The 23,456-nt window shown below is 36.7% G+C and overlaps 3 protein-coding genes across 5 annotated transcripts; 2 read left to right on the top strand and 1 right to left on the bottom strand.

Annotated features, from left to right (window-relative positions):
* Window positions 1-3,995: 3,995 nt before the first annotated feature.
* Window positions 3,996-6,863, top strand: LOC141904105 (NADH-dependent FAD reductase-like). Of its 2 annotated transcripts, none has more exons than XM_074792613.1 (8): window positions 3,996-4,128; window positions 4,695-4,926; window positions 5,020-5,167; window positions 5,338-5,483; window positions 5,763-5,912; window positions 6,183-6,222; window positions 6,406-6,596; window positions 6,766-6,863. In XM_074792613.1, exons 1-8 carry the CDS (start codon window positions 4,035-4,037, stop codon window positions 6,812-6,814), a joined length of 1,050 nt encoding a protein of 349 aa, XP_074648714.1. In that variant the 5' UTR covers window positions 3,996-4,034; the 3' UTR covers window positions 6,815-6,863. The 2 variants fall into 2 exon arrangements, with proteins under 2 accessions (XP_074648714.1, XP_074648715.1); XM_074792614.1 differs by having other exon boundaries at window positions 4,039-4,179.
* Window positions 6,864-7,564: 701 nt separating this feature from the next.
* LOC141903641 (cytosolic Fe-S cluster assembly factor nubp1-A-like) lies at window positions 7,565-16,791 on the bottom strand. Its single transcript, XM_074791852.1, has 10 exons — window positions 16,664-16,791; window positions 16,164-16,268; window positions 15,895-16,028; window positions 9,893-9,994; window positions 9,435-9,525; window positions 9,082-9,236; window positions 8,804-8,914; window positions 8,515-8,617; window positions 8,153-8,236; window positions 7,565-7,766 (listed from the first exon to the last, which is right to left on the bottom strand). Exons 1-10 carry the CDS (start codon window positions 16,692-16,694, stop codon window positions 7,699-7,701), a joined length of 984 nt encoding a protein of 327 aa, XP_074647953.1. The 5' UTR covers window positions 16,695-16,791; the 3' UTR covers window positions 7,565-7,698.
* Window positions 13,092-21,836, top strand: LOC141903640 (tektin-3-like). Of its 2 annotated transcripts, none has more exons than XM_074791850.1 (7): window positions 13,092-13,195; window positions 17,732-18,477; window positions 18,578-18,648; window positions 18,736-18,879; window positions 19,314-19,536; window positions 19,924-20,078; window positions 20,463-21,836. In XM_074791850.1, the coding sequence occupies exons 2-7, from the start codon at window positions 17,758-17,760 to the stop codon at window positions 20,674-20,676; spliced, it is 1,527 nt and encodes a 508-aa protein (XP_074647951.1). In that variant the 5' UTR covers window positions 13,092-13,195; window positions 17,732-17,757; the 3' UTR covers window positions 20,677-21,836. The 2 variants fall into 2 exon arrangements, with proteins under 2 accessions (XP_074647951.1, XP_074647952.1); XM_074791851.1 differs by lacking the exon at window positions 13,092-13,195 and adding an exon at window positions 16,795-16,881.
* Window positions 21,837-23,456: the final 1,620 nt, after the last annotated feature.

The raw sequence follows: 23,456 nt of genomic DNA, 5'->3' as shown, positions 1-23,456 counted from the left end.
GCTCTAATGATGGTACAGTTATTAATTTCTAACAAACTAGTGTTGAGTGATGAATGAAATTTGACTTACGAAAAATCTGTATTCCTCAGACGAGGTATTTCATAGCCGTCGCAGGATTCTTACTAGAGTGGGATGCGACGGCTGACATAGCCGCAACTTATATTTTGAAAGCCCTGCTGCTCAACATCATCACGTTCAAGTGACTTAAGAAAAATAAGTTTCATGCAAGAGTCACGCATAAAAACAAAATATAAATATTATATCTAGCCCATTTGAAAAGGAGGGGTATTTAGAATCGGTAAGAAAAATAAACGGCTGAAAGTTTTGGAAACGTATCAACGAACTATATACTAGATTACGTATATAATTCGGGTAGTGAAGTTCTATATCCTACGTTCTGAATGTTTAAGATATTTGTAAACTTCCTATAATGATAATAATATATTTCCCTATAAAAACCTAAATAACATGATTACATTCGTTGATATTAAGAAATTTTTCCTACCTACAAAACTGCAACTTTTCACCAGTTTCCGACCTGATCCAGTTATTTCATAGTTAATCCAATCCTGAGTCAATTTAATTCCGTGTCCAAGTCTTTAAACGTTCACAAAATCTAGTTTTCAGGCGAAAGTTTCTATCAAAATTCGGTTGAAAATGTTCCAATTTTTTCAGTTCATACAATCTTAAAACTTTCCAAAAACAATTTCTCCGTAATGAACATACGATTCCCGATTGGATTAATTCCTTTCCGAGTAAAATCCAATCAGAATAGCGAAAGATGGCGCACGATTCGATTGATATTACGATTTATTCGATGAAATCGAATTTCCCGGCGCCTGCGACAAGCCCAGGCACGCTTCAGTACGCGGCCGCTGATTGGCTAATCGATCTCAATTGGGGGATATCGTCTATTGCTAGTGCGCGGGATATTTCAATTGTGGCGTGTTCTATTGTGTTGTAACAATAGGGGGATGAGCTATTGCGACAGCGGGATGCGGGATGGGTCCATTTGTTACATATATCTTGAAATATCGTTCCGGGGATAGTTTCATCCTCGATACTTTACTGATTGTGGTTTTAGGGGTGTTTATAAAGGTTTATCGCCGTTTTTAATGATATCTGTAAAAAAGGAACTTGAAGATGCGACTACCCTCTCACTGGACGGGTCTATGTTTGTGATATCATTATAGAGACGGCGTTGCGCACGAGATAATATGATACATGTGACTGCAGCATATCATTATGTAGAAATCATATGGAGGGCAAAATTCTCTCGATTCTATCGGGCGACGAACGTACAACGAACAGGTTCGTAGATGAGACTCCTTTGATATACGATTAGGCGCCATGTACTGATTAGGGATGGGGGCAAGAGAAGCGAAATAAAGGCTCACAAGTTACTGATCGAATAAGTGTCCAAACTCAATCAAACATGTCAACTTGAACCCAGGTAGCGATTAATGTAGTCCGAGGTTTGACTTATACCACATGCGGATGCGCGTCTGGGGACGGGGTGTTTGGGATATGACAAATGATTATTCCAGTTTTCCTGCTGCGTGTCCGTGTTATCCTAAACCAGGGAAAAGAAGAGACCAGAAGACCATACACCATCAGACACTAATATCAAGAAATAATCGTCTCTTTATTAATATGTTTCTATTTATTTCCATTAACACTATATAGACCTATATAAGATTGATTCTATAGTAAAAATGAGTTAGTTTTTGTATGGAAAGAAAATTTTGTGAGATTTGGTGTCAAATATGCGGACGCTGGAACCCGGGAAAAATCCTCTCTTTCAACAGCCAATGGCAAGTTACAGAGTTCAAATCACAGACACAAGAGTTTACTTCATTGAATACATTTCATTCTATATTTCCCATAGATGATGCATAAGAAATAAGGTGCATTGAAACTCCATTGATTATCAATTCAGAAAATAGATAAGGTTCCTCTAGGGGCACATAGGCTTATAGATATTGATATTGATGAAAGCAGAATGTAGCCTAAGCAATAATGACACTTTTAAGTAAATAATGCAAATATCTTTTCTTAATTTATAGCTTGATTCTGAAGAAGAGGAGAACACAATTTTCATGACAGTTTTCATTATCATCTGTGAGGTCTGAAGTATCTAGGGGTCAGCCGGACTCAACATTACAGCCTCCAGTATCATCATTCGAGGTCAACTTTTATATTTCTATGAAATATTTTGCTCAAATAAATTCATTTTGTTATCATATCAATGAAAATAAGTGTAGTTATTCATTTCAGTATGAAATTTGGCTCTGTTTTGAGGAATTACTATTTTCCCAGAAATTCACCTTGCCATAACCATGACAACGCACCAGTCAAAACAAACAACAATCATTAAGAAATGAAGCCATGTATATTCTCAAATTTGGTTTGTAGTTTGTTTTTATTGGTTGAGTAGTTTTTGAATGATGCAAAGTTTACTTGAGACACTGGTTCTACCCCAAAATCATCTCAGTACTGATGGTTAACTTCACTGCCAGTCCCTGGGGGCTTATTGTGATAAAATATGTTCATATCAAAAGAAGTTCACAACTCAAATTTCCGATAGATGGCGCCTGCGATATATAACTTATGCCAATCGTCTCTATTAGCTATTCCAGTAATTTAGTGGTTCAGCAAAATTCCAATAGGTGGCGAACATGTAGTTACTAATGTGAAGTAGTTGGACACCTTGGTTCATCATCTGATCAGAATCCTGGGTTCGAAGCTGGGACATCCCAACACAGTGATTTAGAATCGATGATTCATTCATTTAACAAGGTAAAGGCGTCGCGGGTTTCAGTAATTGAGATCCTCGACTGAAAATAAATCAATCATTTATTATAACATCATTAGAGCAATTCACAAATATCATATCAAATAGTCGATATAAATAAGAGTAACTAAACGAACCTGATCTAAACATCACCTCCTTTTGAGTAGAATAAACAAAACTCTAGTGAGATGTTAAAGTTGAAATGATTAAAAAAAAAAAACAGATTCAACAAGATTCAAAATGATTTGAGTGCCAAGAATGTTCATGTTAAAATCTTTTTCCATACAAGACCTCACGGTTAATTGATCAATTTATCCTCTACAATTTAGTTCCAGGGTTCACACTTAAAGTTGGGAACACATCGAAATGCTACACTGACAAGATCTAAATGAATTGAATGATCGCTTGGTCACTTCATTGCTAAAAATAATTTCTTCTTAAACTTCGCGATGACTCCAGTGTTTTGTAGCGCAACATCCTAAAATAAACATAAAAACCTCAGAGAAGACACCCAGCTAACATCCAGGGTGGCCGCCGGGTTAAATACCCCATCTACATCGATAGTAATGGTTTATTTTAGGGTTTAATAAGATTTATACTTTTTATATAATGACGGTTTTACTTCCCGCATCGCAATCAGTGAGCACGTGATTGCCACTCGTGGTTAAACGCAGCTAAACGTAGTTATCCCAGTGTTGGCCTGGTGAATAAACGTAATTATCCTAGTGTTGGCCTGCTGAATAGACTGGTCGCCTGTGCAATTCTGCGCCACTTGCATTCGCAGTCAACTTAGAATTTTTAAAGAACTCGTCGAGGAAATATAAAAAAAATATTCGAGAATCTAAAAGAAGACAGAAAGAAAACTTTATCAAAGAATTAAGAGAATGTGAAATTAGTAACCCTAAGAAATACTGGTCTATGCTAAACTCAGCGACAGTCAGAATAGCTGAAGGTAGAGACCGGCAACCAGTCTATCCTGAAACGTTGAACATCTAGAAGATTTTGAGTTAAATTAGTTACCCAGAATATAATTTGAGTTAGGTAGTAATTTGAAAAAGAAGTTATCTGAATAAGTATTTATAAATTTGTGTATTTAAGTTAATAGATCTTTGTTCATCGGTTCACAAGTATTTCAGGGCTAAGTAGTGTTTTAAATGAGACCTGATGCACCTGCCAGGAAGTGTCGCCGAGACCTGACGTGTTCGTCGAAACTATAGTCAGCTGTATTTTGATCAGAATTATGAGTTTATTGCGGCGTTTATCATCAAAATGCTGGGGAAGCTGGTTCTCATCAAATACATCATCGATACGCTATTTGTGTTCTCCTCCAACTGGTTAGTGACGTCATACATCTTAAACTAATTGTATATCTTCGTATATCGACTGTACGTAGGCTAGTCTGTTCGTTTACCTTTCGTTATCAATCTATAATGTCTTCAACTTGGCTTGAGGCACAGGGGCTTGTCACAATTTGATGAATAGATGATACCAGTAGTATCCCTGTTTCTTTTTTATGCAGGGATACTGGTATCATCCATTCATTATCAAATTGTGACGAGCCCCTGTGGCTTGAGGCGATGTCGGGCGCCAAAAAAGTCAATTTCATGGTCATTTAAAAAAAGATTAAGCCTAGCTAATGAATAATTAGTCTTTAACCTTCGGTGATAACACATATTCTGACTGAGATGCCAAGTTGATAGAGCTTAGTTACTTCTTACCTATTATTAATCGTAAGTGGGTAAGTTTTTTATAATTGGATGGGCTTATAGTGAAAAAATATCTGATCGTGAAACTAAACCACAGACAGGGTACTGACCAGACCTGTGTCTGTGACTCGTGGCAGGGAGGGACAGGTGGTTAACTGAAATTGTTTTCTAGTTAACTAATTATCCTTTTCTAGTGAAACAGAAAATATTTGAGATCGAGAAATCAGCTCTGAACCGGGGCGGCGACGATGAGTTCTATAAAACCTATCGAGATACAATGAGTAAAGTCCCGTTTCCGGTGGTTGTCGTGACAACGGCGAAACGTAAACCGGATGGATTACTGTTTAAACGTGGAATAACGTGTGGATCATTTACAGGAGTATCTTTAAATCCACCGCTTATCTCATTCTGTATGAATAAACCTAGGTTAGTTTTAACTCAGTTCTGTTGAATACATGCCCTGCTGCAGATTGATTCGATTGATTGATTTGATTGATTGATTGTTTGATTGTGTTTCAGTCGTATGCATGATTTGATTCTAGAAAAGGAATATTTCGCCGTTCATATTCTATCAAGTGATCAGGTGAAATATGGAGTTCATTTCTCTCAACCGACTGACGATCAAAAAGATCAATTTCTGAATACACCACATTATATATCAGATAAGGTAAATATAATTGAATTATAGAGATAGGCCTCACTGTTAAATTGGAGGTAAATAGTTAATCGAAAGATACCTAATAAACTCAGAGATAACCGTTTAATTTAAATTGTCTTTTGAAAACTGGAGCTGTATTTACTTTATAATTGTTTAAACAGTGTGTTTTTATATGACAGGATTTACCAGTTTTAGAAGATGTCAATGCTGTATTGTTATGTAAAGCTCACTCCGTTCACAATATCGGTGATCATTACGTTTGGTACGGAGAGGTTGAAGACTGTCACAATACAAAACAAAAACAACCATTACTCTATTATTCCAGGTATTACCCAGTTTCTGTTCATGGCATTAAACCCTGCCTGTGTGCCCAGTATCTGTTCATGGCATTAAACCCTGCCTGTGTGCCCAGTATCTGTTCATGGCATTAAACCCTGCCTGTGTGCCCAGTATCTGTTCATGGCATTAAACCCTGCCCAGATTTAGCCAGCATAATTACCTGCGCACCCGGTCTAGTGAGGCAGGGTTTCGTGCTGTGGTTGAGTCTTGCGATGGAATATGTGATCTAGAATGGTCAGTGATGATAAATTCCTGTTTATTATAGATCTTATAGAACAGTTAGTGATGATATGTTCATGAAAGCGTTTGAAGATAAAACTCTTCCGTTTGAAGACTGGACTCACATCGCACATATTCGTATGGCTTGGAATTATATCAGAATTCACGGTCATTACAAAGCAGTTCCTATCATCATGTAAGTCTATCATCAGTTCATCATCAGAAAGAAAGAAACAGTTTATACATATATATATTCTATGAATGGCCTCTTATACTTATACTTACTCGCACAATGGTCAACTCTAAATCAAACAAGAACGAAATCATTTTTCTGAGTTCATTACGTATTTTCTCCAATCTCTAACTCTTCACTTGCTTCGGACTAATTTCACCGATCCGTATTTGTCCGAGTTAGCTGAAGTTTACTGTTAAACATTTTGAAATAATTCTGAATTGAATTTTGTAGAAAAGGCATCAAAAATTATAATGAAGAAAATAAAGACAAGGTAAGAAATCTCAGAATTCTAGACTCGAAGAAATTGAACTAACAACTTTGAATAAACTCCATTTCCCTATTTTCCTGAGATTTATCAAATTCACTACATTCCCCCCCCCCCCCTGAGTCAAAACAGTGTTTTCCAGATATCACTGTGCCCTGTGCTCAGATAAGTCGATGTTTTATTTCCTAGATAAGTCGAGGTTATCATGAAACAGTGACTCAGTTCTTCATTCATATGATCACCGATGCTTTATACCGCTGTGATTCCGACAACTCGACATTCGAACAGTTTTTAGATCATAATAAATATCTATTGGACAGCGGTTTATTGTATCAGTTTTACAGTAAAGAGATCATCGATTCTAAACAAGCTGCTGAACGGTAAGTGTTGAAGTAGACTCTGCACTTGTCAATGAAGCTCAAATGTGATATGATTGCAATGGCAAGCAGAGTCAGTCCGGGAGGGCAGGCGGGCCATGCGATCATCTGAGGGAATCGCAATCTACTGTCAAACTATAAACTAATTCTTCTGAAATACATTAATTTTCAGGTATTTACCGCCGGATAAGAAAATGTTGCCTAGTTTAGAAACAGGATGAATACAATCAGTGGTCGTACAGTAGTTTTAAATCAGGGCAAAATGTTTTTATTTGTTAAAGATTTTTTTAAATAAAGATTTTCAATGTTAATTTTGAACATGTTTATTAGTGTTATTCGCCTGGTCAAGTTTTCTCACTGGTCGGCTTCATCCAGTATCATCCAGCATCATCCGGCTTCATCCAGTATCATCCGGCTTCATCCAGCATGTATTGTGATTTAGATATAAACTACAGTCAAAGTCCGTTATAATTCTGTCATCCTTTTTAATGCTCACTTCACACTTACCATTTTATCAGAGAACGGATCAATCTAACTTGAATTCAATTGAAATTCCTTTCTACATATCGCCAAAAATATGGTTTTCATTGGTCCCTACATTGTAAAGGACTTTCACTCTAGTCACCCAATCAGCATTAGAAGGACTGACTGACTGGCAGGCTGGCTGACTGACTAGCTGGCTAGCTGACTTACTGGGGGCTGGCTGACCGACTGACTGACTCGCGTAGCCCGGACTCACAGTTGTGAATTAAGATTTAACTCATTGAAAATGAACTAATTCTAACTTAGAGTTAACTCGAACTCACAAATGTGGCATCGGATCCTGGTAAAATTTTCCACAAATGAAACTGATTATAAAATTGAACTCGTCAATCAGCCAGCCTTGCTTGTATTTGGCAGGAGGAAACCAAACCTTGGCGAGTGAGGATGGCCATTTGATTGTGGATATCCTGCGTAACTAGAATCGAAACTTCTATCAATCAATACACATTTGTATAATATATATTCACACATATTCTTGATCATTGATCATTAATCATAAATAAATCACAGATAGCGACAGGTGCGGGATCTGCCCTTCAGGTCAAGGCCGTTGTAATTAGTGTCAAGTTGTATCCATAGTTTCGCCAGTTTCACGTTCTACCAATTTCTGTTCGCAATGATTCATTATTTCTGAAAAGAATTCGCAATTTGAACATTTATTGACGCCTTCAAAAGTTACATTATTACTTAACAATGTCAACAATATATATGATATAAATATATGTGACTCAATAAAGTTATTTTGAATTTGAATGAATTGAATTAGCCAGTAACAATGACGTGTAATATATTTAATTACAAAATAAACTCCATGATTCACTAATTTTACAATAAATTGTTACATGTACTTTGAGATACCAATGACTCGCAGAGAACCCCTTAAATAATGCATAGTAGTTATCAATGTTTATAAACATTATTCTAACGGTTTTTATGGCATCAAAAAACTCGTACATTTTCTAAAAGAGACAGTGCTGCCACTATATTGAACAGTGGTACTAACTCAAACTACTTACTTTCAATGATTTGAGTATAGGCGACTGCGGCAGGTGAGTCTGGAACCTCGGCGAGAAATGATTTCCCTTCATCGCAACATTTTCCTGCAAAACGGAGACGATTTGGAAATATATACAAGGTTTTTACCGAGTCTGACTGACAGAGAAAATTTGGAATGTGTAATGTCTTTATGGAAGAGTTGAGTACAGGCTAAGGTTAGATCAGTGCTTATTTTGCAGGTTAAATCCTCTAAGTTTCTGGACTCAATTTCAACTGACAGATTTTTGTGTTTTGTTGCGCGAATTCAACTAAGACAAAAATATGCTGGCTTTCACCTAAGTCCGACGGCTTTAAACTCCGCTATTTATATTAACTATGTTACCTATTCTAGGGTCAAGCGGAAGACGTCCCAAGAATTGAATATCTAAATCATCGGCCATCTTTTGCGCTCCACCCGTAGTCGGTGGAAATATCTGCGATTCATTCTACAAATTAAAAACATCAGAGGAAATAAATTCATCCAACACAAATTAAACAGGATCCAGTTCACTTGTTTTAGGTGATCATCTTTTTGAGTTTTAACAATAGTTCATTTACTTCAGTCAACTTTTGGACGCATCGCCGAGGAACTGGTTCGAAAACTGCTGGGGCCAGGAAGATCAAATTGTTACCTTACAATTCGGACAGACGAATCCACTCATATTTTCAACGACTCCGATTATCGGTAAATTCACTTTGCGGCAAAAATTGATTTCTTTTCGTACGTCAAGTAAAGCAACTTCCTGCGTGAAAACAAAAACAAATACGTCAAAATACTCAATCAATGCTCAAAAAATTTAGCCCGGGTTTAACGGGCACGGAACGGGCACGGACCCGTTTGACACTTGTGTTTAACGGGCCAAAAACGTGGCTGTGATTTGATGAAATAGATACTGTGCTGAGGAGGTACCTGCGGTGTAGTAATAACAACAGCGCCATCTACATGTGTTGAACTGAGATACTGTACGAGTGATAGATGTTCATCTGATGTACCGGGAGGCGTATCAATAACTAAATAATCTAAATCACCCCAATCAACATCCTTTAAAAACTGTTTAATCAAACCTAGAAAATTAGAACGACGAAAAAGAATTACAGAATGCATCGGGGGTGTTCCCGAGGGGGAGTGTTAAGGGTGCTAATGAACTACCCTTTCGGGCCACCCCGGGGACTGGTCTTACACTAGTCACTCATCTACGAGTAAATTGTGAGTTAATCCGTCAGTCAGATTGTATCATTATCAGAGCAATCAAATAAACTTACCATTCTTTTTTGGTCCTCTCCAAATGACAGCATCATCAGGATTAGCGAGCAGGAATCCAACTGACATCATCGATAAGTTATCATCAATATACTATAAAAACACAACATCAAATCATACCTTAATCATCGAAACAAAAACTTCCGATACCTTCCTCGCCTCACCAGGACATGACCTACATTTAGACCGGGCCAAAAACAAAATCATTTTTTTTACTTCTATTTTCCTATCCACTCGAACTTCATTTGCCTCACACCAATTTCACCTATCCTAGTTTGTCCTAGTTTGTCCTAGTTAAGGTTTATTCGATAGGTTTTCAACAAAGAACAAACATCCTAAAATTCTGCACACTTTCAAGTGACATCTGATGATTTTAAACCAAAGGCTTCGTTTAATTATTGATGAATAAATCTACGAGGCAATTTGTGAGATTTATGGAGAGATAATTGTGATAACTTACAACTGGAGACCAGCCGGAACCACTCTGATGAACCTGCTCACCTTCAACACCCATTACAGTAGGTATAGAGGGACCACAAATATCTACATCCATTACACCTATCTATAAAACACATTAATAAACATGTTAATACAAAATAGCAGCAAAGCAGCAACAACAGGCTTTCCACGGTGTAAGTGGATAGATAAAATCAAATTGATGCTGTGTTATATGGATGGCACGGAAGGTCTTGCAGGGTGTAGGCTAAGGGGTTCTCGGATGGTGTAGGCTAAGGGGTTCTCGGATGGTGTAGGCTAAGGGGGTCTTGCAGGGTGTAGGCAAAGGGGGTCTCGGAGGGTGTAGGCAAAGGGGGTCTCGGAGGGTGTAGGCTAAGGGGGTCTCGGAGGGTGTAGGCTAAGGGGGTCTCGGAGGGTGTAGGCTAAGGGGGTCTCGGAGGGTGTAGGCTAAGGGGGTCTCAGATGATGCGGTGGGTAATTAGAGGGGTCTTATCCGCATTAACTTTGTATTAATTCATTATGATCGAAATAGTTACAAATAACCACACGGCTAGCTAGTGGTTAAGCAAACAATTCTAGGGGTGTAATTATACTCTACTAAGGTTATTTAAGCGGTTGAGCTCGCTGTAAAAGGTTGTAGTTGAGGTCAGTTACAAAAGGATATTCTATAGTTCACTGAATTACAAACAATTCAACAACTACATTGAATATAACTGTTAAAAACTATCCTGTTATACATGTTTACAGTACGACTTATTGGCGATTCAAAACAACCTATTTGCTGTGTTATTGAGCAATAAACAAGTCAAGATGCCCCACACATCTAACACCCAGATGTAGCCCTAGCTTTCTAACAAACTGTGAAATACAAATGATCTGAATATAGGCCTAAGTACTATCAAAATTGCTGCGTGATCAGATCACTAATTACACGAAATTCCCTGATAGCATCAGAGAAATTTCTAGGTTTTAAATATTACAATTCATCAATTTCTCATGAATCACGCACTGATTTAGAAACACGTATCTTGAATATCATTATCCAAATTCAAGGTTTTCCAGTTTTTTGGCAAAATTTGTCAAATTCCATGAGTTACTCTCTGATTTTTTCTACATTTTTCTGATTCCCTGAATTTTCCAGGTTCAACCTTTTTTGTTACTGTTTCTATCAGATTTATGTCGAACTTCCATCCATCAAATGTCCACGGATCATAAAATGATAGAAACTGAACTCGCGTTATTGAGATCGTACAACAGTACACTTCCTGTAACCGTAGCAACACGGACATAAAAATACATCACATTCATTCGAGTCAATCATGTGAAAATAAAACAAATACACAACACAACACCATCGGATACCGGTATCAGATACCAGTATCGGATACCGGTATCAGATACCAGTATCGGATACCGGTATCAGATACCAGTATCGGATACCGGTATCAGATACCAGTATCGGATACCGGTATCAGATACCAGTATCGGATACCGGTATCAGATACCAGTATCGGATACCGGTATCAGATACCAGTATCGGATACCGGTATCAGATACCAGTATCGGATACCGGTATCAGATACCAGTATCGGATACCGGTATCAGATACAAGTATCGGATACCGGTATCAGATACCAGTATCGGATACCGGTATCAGATCAGTCATTCCTCGATATAAAGAGTTTTCAAGGAGAAAATTTCAGATTTCAAGGAATTGTCTGCGTCACTTTCATATCCCAGTCACAGTAGACTCCTCCTAAATTGTTACTGTTTATCTACATAAACCAGTAATTCACTGGTTTTGTGAGCACATTTGTATCCTATACTTAATTTGGTAACTGACTAATTGGATAAATCCTGGTCCAAACTGTACCGATTTAGGCCTAGTTTACCGCACAACTAAGTCTCAAAACTGAAGGAGTTTTCAAGGTGTTTCGGCAAAAAGCATTTTCTGTTCAGGAGTTTTTAAGGAATCTAGGAGTTTGTAAAACTATTTGGCTACTCGCTGAAGGTATAGGTGGTGTATATATATATGAACTGTGACGCACAAATAAAGACATCAATAATATGAGAGTTGAGAGCGCGTGAACAACTTCCAACTGCAAGAATAGATAATTATAGTCTACTCTATAACAGGTTTAATAGAGAAACATCGACTTTTACTTCAAATAGTTACAGTTTATTTATAACAACTACTAAAGAAATAGAAATGAATAATACTCTCACTAAACATGTCATTGCTCTCTGAGTTTGATTAATACATCGAGCTATGAAGAGTATTTTAATGTATTGAATGAAGAGAAATAAAGACTGTTCCACTGTCGTGACTGAGGTCAAACTTTCATTTCTTGAGAACTATGAAAATGCTGCATCTAGAATTCATGCAGTACGTTCCCCTGATTAGACTTGAAATAGATTACGTATTCTTTGTACTGTATTCAAAATACATTTCGTTGATCTAGTTCCACAGTAGTTTTAGTGAGCTAAAGTTAACTCAGGGTTAAGATTAATTCATTTTCGATGAGTTAACTTGAATTCAAATCTGTCATTCCAATCAGACCAGTGCAGGATTGATAGTGAATTGCTGCTTAAACATTCTTGAATTAACAACAAGAAGAACACTTGAAAATAGTCAAGAGTTTGAGTCATTAATACCAGTTTCATATCACAGGTCTTCACGAGGAAATAGGGAATATTGAGAAGAAAAATCCCACAATTGTAAAATGACTAAAAATTTATTGAAAGATTATCAGAAATATTTCTGGTAGAGATAGGGGATCCGCAGTCAGATAGGGGATAGACAGATAAGGGAAAATATTTGGTTGAAATTGCATTAAAATGATAAACATAATGTACGTATGTACACAGTGTTATGAGTGGTTTAATAATTCAAATACATTAGGAATCTTGATTAATGATTATTACAAGGGTTTAACTACACATCATTAGTCTTTCTCTCATACAGGAAATTTGTACGAGAATTAACAGTAATTCATAGTAATCTTCTAGAAGGAATTATTGTTCAGGTTGTCTGTGTATAATCACGAACAGTCTAGTGGCTTTTGTCTGAAACAGTTATAAACTAAGACACCTAACAATACATGAAATACTGGTTTGAGTTGAAGTGTGAACGCTACTCTATCTAATCTCTACAACAGGAACTACCGTTGACTTATGGGTAATTTACACGTTGTCAAGGGTAACGTACAGTTGTGTGTTGAGCCACAGTTACGACGACTCTCTCTACGACGACGAGACAGTCACATTACTCCTCCCCTGACTCTCTTTAACTGTTTACAACCCGCAGGTAAGATCTACTCTTATCGTTTTGAAATCTATTGGCGAATTTTCTGAAAGTTTTCTCGCGAGTTAAGCTTCTAAAACTGGTTCAACGCAATCATAGGTTTTACGAGACAAGGTAATAAATAATAGCGGTAAATAGACTGAACAATGTGTAATAGTGAATAGTTCAATCTCAATTAGCTGAATACTAAACGCTCTGATTTATGATTTGATCACTGTTATATTTTCAGCAAATATTGAACGCAAATTTGTTCATATTTGTGGTAATGATTTCTATAAACTTTCAAATCATTTACGCAAACAAAATAATCAGACAAACAAAATAATCAGGCAGTTGTGTGTAAATTGATTTATAACTTCTCATAATGAACTGTTTGAATAAAGAGACGAATGAAATTGAACGATGACAATCAAAAGTCAAATATTGTTTTCTTATTCAAAATTGTGTAGTGTAATGTTTTTGAAGATCGGTTTGTTTCTTATTTTACCCAGATAGATATTGAGTCGTTTAATATTTAAAAGAGTTAGTTTTAGTTTGAAATGAATAAGAAATATAGAAAACCCATTCAAAGATTATTTTGCAAAGATACCTTTTGACAATTTTACAAAATGAAAGCATTTACAATTGAATCTAGTAATGTATGTGAGAATTGATAAATGAACTCGCAGTTGATGATGATGATGATTCTAACATTTCGAGCTGTTAGAAAATGTATAGATCTATACATGTTTAAGAACTTTGAATAACTGAGACTCTAATAAAGACTTACTGTAACCAGCAGTTAATAATAATCTACTGAGTGAATTTATCTATAATTGAAGTATGGAATATTGACAGTACAGGTACAGAGAATGAGTAAGTGAAGGCGAGACAGGTAACAGTAGTACCGAGTAATCCGATACCTGTCCTCATTCTACATACATCAATTACCCAGTTACGCGCTGTCAATATATGATTTATTAAATCGGCTTTGTGTATTCGATGATGCCATTTCGGGATTTACACCGTTAGACGTGTTTTAGTGAAGAGTTGAAGATCAATTCATGATTGAATGTAGAGAGAGAATTTAGTTCGTTATTTGCCTTGACAACTGGTGAACAAGTAAGACACTAAATAGTGGCGTGACCAGCATTTCACCTCAACACATTGTATTATAGGCCTAATCAGAGTCATTTATTATTGATGATAATGGAATAATGAATATTTGACTGCGCTTTGCATCAGAAGTAACTACAATAATATCATAGGAAAACACAATGAAATAGAAATATTAAATACACAATTTAATCATTTATTAATTCAATGTTCAGCGTCATTCACGCAATAGGATGAACAGCATCTTAGAGCAATGTGTATATGCCTAGATAGATCTGTTGTACCTTTCAAGTCTCCTTTTGTTGACTACCAAATAGCAACCCTCACTGCAGCTCTTATCGTGCTATGTTTTTGTATAATTGAATATTGACTAGCAACTGATCACGAAGTAATCCTAACAGTAACAGTGTTGTAGCTAGGGCAGATCAGAGAATTCATCTAGTTTAGAGATTACACTTAATGAAGCATTTCCTGACAGTACAACATCAAATTGAATCTAGTGAGAGTAGAGAGAGAGATGAGTATGAGTGGAAGATTCACTGAGAAAAAGCATTGGATTGATACCACCAAACATTTAGTGGTACTCTTTTAAAAGGTCAGAGGTCACCAGCAAGTGACGAAAGCACTTAGCTGGGTGCAGGGCGTGGGGGGTCTGGGGACATTTTCCCTGGCATATGAATCATAAAATTCCGCCGATTTTGAGCGAGAATTTTGAGTGGAAATTGAAAATTACAAACTCAGGTGACACTGATTTGGGAAATTATTGGTTTGACCAAGATCAGTAGGTCGGACCTGCTCCACTGGCCGGGGAGGTAAAGAGAGGGGGAAGTGAGATAGAGGGGAACAGATATAGGGTAGTTAAAAATAGAGGGACAATTGAAACGTTTGATTGTTAATAAACATTGATTATCTACTGAGAGATCATAATGATTAGATTTAGCTTTGAATTAAAGATATGAAATTTACTAAACTACAGTCATCAAATTCACATTCTTTTATCGTTGAACCTATGCAGGTCGGCAATTAGAAACACATCAATTCAAATCAAAGGTGATTTATTGTCACGTATTGTGTAAATTTTCCCACAACTTTAAAACTAAATCAGGTCATTACACGAAACCACACTCGCCAGGGTCTGTGCCAGCGATAATAAAATTTCTATGAACAACTGTTTAGTACAAGATTGAATTTTTGAATATCCCGATAAATATTCATTTTTTCCATAATAAAAGCGTGTAACTAGTTGTCTCACTGGATGAGACAAGTTAGCCTCACTCTGTATGCGGTGAGTGGAAGGTAGGCATCGCGCTGGGACTGATCAAATATTTATACATCAGTAACCGAGTTAAAGACAAATAAATTCAATATTCCCCCCTATCAACTATAACTATAGTGTGTGCTAGTTATCTATTATTCCTTGTGTAGCTATTGCCTAAATTTCCCCCATAGTGAAATATTCAGTAAATACCAATAATCAAATACAGGTTCAAGTTCCACATAGTGAGTGTACATACTTATAGCTAATCAAAAATGAACTAAAATTCTAACTTTTAAATCAAATTAAACTGAGGAATTGAATCCATTTGAATAAAGTGTTATTTTCCTACCTGTTTATCAGGGTTATGAGCTAGACCTCGCGCAAGGTGAGCTGTAAACGTACTTTTTCCGACTCCACCTTTCCCGGATAGAATGAGAATTTTATGCTTCACTCCAGACATTCGTTGTTTTACATCTTCAATTGCTGTGGAAAAAAAATAAACAAGTTTTCATAGAAATTGAAGAAAAAGATCGATAAATAAAACTTATTGTTTTAAATATGTTTTATCATGAAAGTTTCATAAGAAATATTTTTGAGAAGGTTTAAGATGGAACTTACCAGGGTCAGGTCCTTTAGGTAACCCACTGGAACAGATATTTTGATTAGGGCAGCCCTTACAGGCATCACCTTTACCAGCATCTTCACTTTGAGTTCCAGGACAATCTAATCAACAATGAATAGGTGCATGTTTAAAAATATATATTCTACAAATTATTTAACTTGAAAAAAAAATGATTCCTTGTTACTGAAACATTATATATAAAGTGATCGTGTGAAATAGACAGAGGTCTAGCCGGTGTCCAGCTGCGGCACGCGACTTAAACCGCAACTGGCAAGCGAGGTAACACCGGCACTGGCACGTGAGGTCTACTGTCGGTTGAAACTCGAACTTTGAAACGACCATTTATTAAAACACTAATTGACCAATAAACACTGATCCGAATAATAAAATCCAAAAACTATTGAATCGAGAACATTGCAAACTATGATAAACGTTTTCGTTTTATGAATGGCATCATTTACAACGGTATAAAATCGAGCTAAAAGTGTCTACTCACGCTGAGGTGCATTCTCTGGTACGTCCGCCATGTTGATCGTATTCCTACCTCCGCGCACCGGAGAGCGCGTGTGTCATGACGATCGCGCAATGCACTGTGGGACAGTTACTGTAAACACAACCACCACTTGACAGCCGCACTATCTGGAATAAACTAAACTCGCAACTAAACTAAATAAATACTAGACTTCGATACATTTTCAACTATCGGGAAATTAGGCAAGTTAAATATCGTGATTATGAGTAAAGGCTTTGTTTGTGGAATGATTTTTTCTTTTATTTTCAAACATGTTATTTGAGAGTAATTTCGGAATGTTGAACGGGGCCTATAATTACAACCACTGTTCAATGAGGTGTCGATCGCAGGGCCTGGTTTTACAACTTAGAAATCATTTGTTTGCCGTGGGTTTAGAACTCTTTAAATCCGTTACACGCAGATAGGCTCACAATGCACGGGGTCAACTTTATGATAGGAATATTTAATTCAGTTTTAGTTATTAAAATTATTTAGTCATGATTTAATTTAGCTTAATTTTATAGTAAGTTATTGAAATTTTATCGTATACCTTTTTTCATTAATTAAACGTGATTTTATCAATAAAATGTGTTTTACTACAATCGAATATCTTGAAAAGAACGGATAAATGTAATCGAGATCGTTTTTACATAGAATTGAATTATTTTGGTCGGTTTAAAACCGAGACGAAAAGAATTGGATTCTATTTACAGACATAACATTTTACTATTCTACTTTTTTGTATCATAAGTTACTAATTAATCGTCAATTTGTTTGGTCGCTTTCCAAGTTTATACTAGAATAAGTAAAGTCCGGAATTATTTTGTAGTTTAACGAGTAGTTATTTCATGTGGTTCTCTGTTTTATCCACGCATTGACTAGATTTCATCACGTACGGTACTTAGAGAGCCCCGAGAACTAAGTAATCCAAGTAACGATCTATTGAAAAGGGGAATTCTGTTGATATCAAATCTCAGACGTATCATAGAAAAGTTTGTGATATTTATAGTGATGATTTCACATGTTTGTATTTTCTTATTTATTTCTTATTAGGAGTAAGCCGTAACTAGTCCCTCAAAATGGAGTACATGGGACACACCCAAACGGCGACCTACATGACAGGTCCCAAACCCGGTGGTACGACCGCGCCAACTTTCCTTCCTTCAATCAGTTCCATGCAGTCATCTTACAAGGGACCATACGATACGTACTTAGCGCCGTCACCGCTGAGGAAATCTCTAACAACCCTTCCATGGAGACCGAGTACTTATTACCAAACAGCACGAGTTAATCCTAGCAACAGTCTCACTAGAAGCATGCCTCACCCGATGTCAGCTTCGAACCAGTTAACCCAACTGGACGGTGTGAAGGTACCCCCGGTATTCGCGGCGGCCAGGAACGCGTTATACACGCGTTACACGCCCAGAGACTGGTCGCAATCAAACAGCGCTAATTACCTGACATCAGATCGGGTGAGATCGAGCTCTGAACGTCTGCGATACGACACAGTTCGTCTGTGCAGAGAAACAGACGACAAAACCAAACGAAGTCAAGCAGATGTTGGTAAACGATTAGGAGACCGTATCGGAGATATTCACTTCTGGAAGACCGAAATTAACCACGAAATCGACAACATGATCACAGAGAACAACTGTTTGGGTGAAAGTAAACGCGTTATGGAGAAAGCGCTGGCAGAAACCGAAAATCCGCTACAAATCGCGCAGGAATGTTTGTACAACCGTGAAAAGAGACAAGGCATTGACCTGGTTCACGACGACGTAGAATCAGAAATCATCAAGGTATATACGAATATAATTTGAACGGTTCAAAGATTTGTAGAATTCAAATTATGATAACTCTCACCGATCTGAAATTAATTTCGTGAATTTCATTTTGCAGGAAGTCGACGCCATCAAACGATGCCAAGAAAAGATGAGAGAAGCGATTGAAAGAGCAAATGTACAACAATCGTAAGTAGCGCACACGACGCACACTCCTCGCGTTCACTTCGCACACTCTTTGGATCAGTAAAACATTGATATGATTTTTTTATACAGATTAAGTCGCGCCGCTCAACACGAACTGGAAAAGGACACGGGGGATAAATTCTCCGCTCTAGGACTCGATACACAATGTCACGGTTTGAAGAACACGTCACGTGGTATCGGTTTCCACAACGGAGTAGAAAGAATTGATAATACGTAAGTTTTCCGTCCAGACGCGGGTTCTAACACACATCTTAGCACCATCAGTGATATTATGAATTAGGTTTAATTTTCGATAAACTCGATTTTTAGGCTCCCAAATGCAGCAACAAATCAACCAATAGATCTAAGATCGTCTGTTACATGCTTCACTAAAAATCCAATTACAAAATAATGAAAGTTGATTCGAATTAAATCGAATTTCGCTACAATTGTACAGCCACTAGTGAACCTGGCGGATCCTCACTTGCCACAGTAGCGTTCTGCCGGGTATCTCATACTCTTCCTAGAAAGCAGCTCCCAGAAATACCCAGAAAACACTGAAAGTTGTGTCTCGTCATTCGACGTTCTTTCTTGCAAATTCGCAAATATCTTTTTTTCTTCTTTTGAAATGCGCCGCATTTTTGTCATTCAACTATTTCGTTATTCAGTGCTTCAGTACCAGAAACATGGGCTAAATTCAGCAACGACAACATACAACGATCTCAGAGCGAGAGAAACGCGTCGAAAAATCTGAGAAATGAACTGGAAACTACATTAAATCAATGTTCAAACGAGATGTGGAATCATTGGAACAATGTGAATGTGGCGCTGAATCAACGAATTATAGAAATAACAGACGCCAGAAACAAAATACAGACACATCTCTCAAAGGTAAGCGCAACTCGACACGACCGATAACTGTATTATACATGATGTCGCTTACAGTAGACCGTGGCTATGGCGATACCGATCTATTCGGCAATCCTTTCAAACCGGTACAATAAGAAAAATATATTTTTACCACTGTTTACCAATGTGAAAAAATCCGAATTCTAAAACCACTATTTATTCGTCTACACCGGTGATAGTTCGCGGTATCTGCTACAGGCGGATTAGTCCATTGTGAAATTATTCAAAGTTGATCTGATTTCGAAAGTGAATTTAACCTCATTGAGTATTAATTTTGATCGTACATTCTATAACTATCCAACCGAAATTTATTCCTAAAAAAACTGAAAGACAAAATCAACTGCAACTTTTCGCTCGTTTTATCATCAGGTATTACAAGAGATATTTGACCAGAATAAGAATATTGAACTGCTGAAGAAATGTATTCAAAATAAAGAATCGCCTCTACAGGTGGCTCAAACACGTCTGGATAAAAGACTCCGTCGCCCGAATGTTGAATCATGCAGAGATCCAGTACAACACAGGTATATCCACCCCCCCCCATGACCCGATTTCTGATTTTAAAAAGACTCATTTTCGATGTTGAGTAAAGCACTGCATATTTACTAATGGTTTTTATCGTAAAAAGATATTGAAATAGTCTTTGTTCAACCTTTGTTTCTTAAGTTTGATTCTAGACTTGAATTAACTCATTTCAAATGTTTTAACTCTCAATAGCTCGAGTATATTCCGGGTTTTGGTTTTTTAATGAAAAAGTATTTGAGTCACAAAATGTAAACAGTGTATTGCATACAAGATATTGTTAAGTACCATATGTATTATATGATAGAAAACAAAATATTGGATAAAAACAAATTAATATTCTGGAAAAAGCAGAAAATAATCTAAAATATTCGTCGCTATTTCAGTTTGGTCGAAGAAGTTCGTGACATTCATGAAACTGTTGACAAGCTACAAAACCAACTGCGCGGATCAGAAAGCGCCCTGCAACATTTACAGAGAACTAAAGCCAATCTAGAAAGCGATTTATCCGTTAAAAACAACAGTTTGTTTATCGACCGGGAGAAATGTCTTGGAATGAGGAAAACTTTCCCGATGACGCCCAGAATTGTATCTTACTAAAAACTACGCGAATTTCACATTATTATCAAATATTCTCGAATTTTGTTCATATGATATTGAACATTTTGGTTTTATTTATCATGAAATTATTGTGAAGAATATTTGGGCGTAATTTAATTATTTAATTGTTGATTACAAAATCGATTTGTTCGTGAACAAATTTTTTAAAAACCGCTTGTGTATAAAGAATATATAAATACTTAATCTGTGATTTAAAAAATGATAATTCCGTCCAGTAAAGTATCTTAATAACTGACTGTGATCTTAATACAACTGTCTTCACTTCAGCCTTTCGATTTTTCGAAAAAAAATGATTCTCGAAAAAGTTCTTTTCAATTTCGATAGAAAAACGACATAGAATTTAAACAGGAAAAATTCTACTATATTCTGCTGATTTTGTAAATAATAATTGACAGTGTAAATAAGAACGATTATGAATCTAAGTAAAATCATTTATCAAATTCCTGACCCAGTTACAATGATTGTTTATAAAGAGAGTGAATATTGATTACAAATGAACATTTATTTGAACTCTACGGTCAAACGTAGCTCACAACTGTGAAACTGGGTTCAGCTAATTTTCTATAACGGTTGAAGATTTTGGAAATGGCTAATAATAGAATTTAAGGCGCGCCGCTTTTTCATATTTTTTTGTATCTAGTGCAATGTTTGAGAATGCTTAAGCTGTGATATAAAATATTCTAAACGCCTTCGTTGATGCCATATTTACTTTATGTATATACATCACATATATACAATATTTGATTAGTTGTTGATTTATGTTTCCTTTTTTGATTGTGTTTTTATAATTTAGTGATTTTAATTTTGAATTCGTTTCGCGGCACCGGGTATGAAATGCCCCCCCTCCCCGTAGCGAGGAGCTATAGGTCATGTGATCTACCTTTGTGTAGAATATGGTTTATGAACATATTTTGGTGGTTATTTTATTTGGTTTAAGAATTGCGCTGTTTTCTCGAGAGATTTTTAAGAATTAGTCTTTTAATGCCTGCACAGTTTGTATATATAGATATAATGGATCTTACAACCTTAAATCGTGTGTAAATATTCATATTATACCCGGATGTCTGCTAATGGATGAACAAAAAATTGTCGCTTGGTATTTTTCCGCTATATTCTATTCACTATTTACCCGCAAGTTTGTCAGTTTTCACCAATAAATAAATACATTAAAAGTTGAAAATTATGGGTTTTTTAGTTATCATTTACAAAGCGTTTAAGACAGAATGACCGTCTCTACGGGGGGCTAAAACATATCCAGTGAATTATACATCAATTACAGGAAAGGAGGTGACACTAAAAATGGTATTTAAAGGAAGAAACAGACAACCTATTGTGGGATGCTATTCGAGATTTAGGGACCAGAGATACTAATTGAGAATGACCTAGATACTTATGGAGAATAGGGATTGATAGACCTACGGGTTGTGCGAAAATACGGTATATCGAGATCCTGTGCATTGCGTAGAATTCTTACCTGTCTCACGTTTTTAAAAGACAATAAATACATGAAGTTATCGGACACTAGATGATGGACTAGTTTATTCATAAAGGCCGCTGTAAGAAACTTATCAATGTCAGTAAGATTTAGTAATCTGCCAAGTCTAAACATATTAAGGGGGGAGCTCGTCCGCAACTGTGACAGCTGTAAGTAGATGACCTAAGTTTACAACAGATATAAGCATTTGCTGAATATATTTTAGTAAAACTTCCCAGAAGCTGAAAAATACCGAGTACTGAGTGTGGAATCTAGGATATCTATATTTCTTTAAACCACGTATAAGAGGGTTCCTTTGGTGTTTAGTGTCGACCACACTTGACCGGACACAACACTGACCAGTTGTATTTACAAACTCGCTCAATCGCTATAGTTTAGTAGTCTAGTGGTTAGCGTTCACGGCTGGCAGGCTGCAGGTCGTAAGTTCGAATCCTGCTAGGGTTGGGGTTACGACCATCTGGGGTTAGGGTTACTAGCGAGCTAGGGTTAGGGTTACAAGTAAACTAGGGTTAGGGTTGTGGCCATATTTTGGGCCGGCGAGGTCTTGGCATCTCCTTGGCTTTTGTGATTTTTTGATCAATAGGTTCTTTAAACTGATTTGTTTTGAACACGTATTGTTTATTTATCCAGTACAGGCCGCTCGTCTCACTCGGTAGAGGTTGGATGGCTTGTCTCACTCGGTAGAGGTTGGATGGCAAAAACGAAAGACAAACGTAGCAGCCACGTCAAGTTTGATTCGATGCAGTATAATGACACAAGTGCCCACACATTATCTAAATATTCTTATATTCTTCAGTATACGTATTTATAATGTCTGCTGTTTGTGAATATAGTTTTAGAAAGTTGTTCTACACTTAATTGGGAAAACCCCGTATACCGAGGATTCAGAAAAACTATTAGAAGAAGAAAGAAGAAAGTGTGAAGAAGCATCGAAATGTGATGACGAAAAGAGCATCTAACAAAGAATAAATTGACAGATGGCAATGATAACGTAGTCTGATATAGACTAGAGTCTCTAAACTTCTGACCAGACCCAGCAGGAATTAATTGTTAGCGAAAATGGTACAAATTATTCAAATGCGCAGAAATGAATCAATTGAAACAAATAACACGTGATATCTAAATGTAAAAGTTCTATATATATATGGATCGGGTGTATAATATTCACGTATATGTTGAAGATGAGCAGATGGTTTTCTATCAAATAGATTATCGATTGTTGTGTGTTTCAACAATTTTCCGACTAACGGACTGTTTCTATATC

This window comes from Tubulanus polymorphus, chromosome 4, assembly GCF_964204645.1.
Source record: "Tubulanus polymorphus chromosome 4, tnTubPoly1.2, whole genome shotgun sequence".
Classification (NCBI taxonomy): domain Eukaryota; kingdom Metazoa; phylum Nemertea; class Palaeonemertea; order Tubulaniformes; family Tubulanidae; genus Tubulanus; species Tubulanus polymorphus.
The sequence above is the reverse complement of the archived record's forward strand: the minus strand, read 5'-3'. Positions and strand labels throughout refer to the sequence as shown.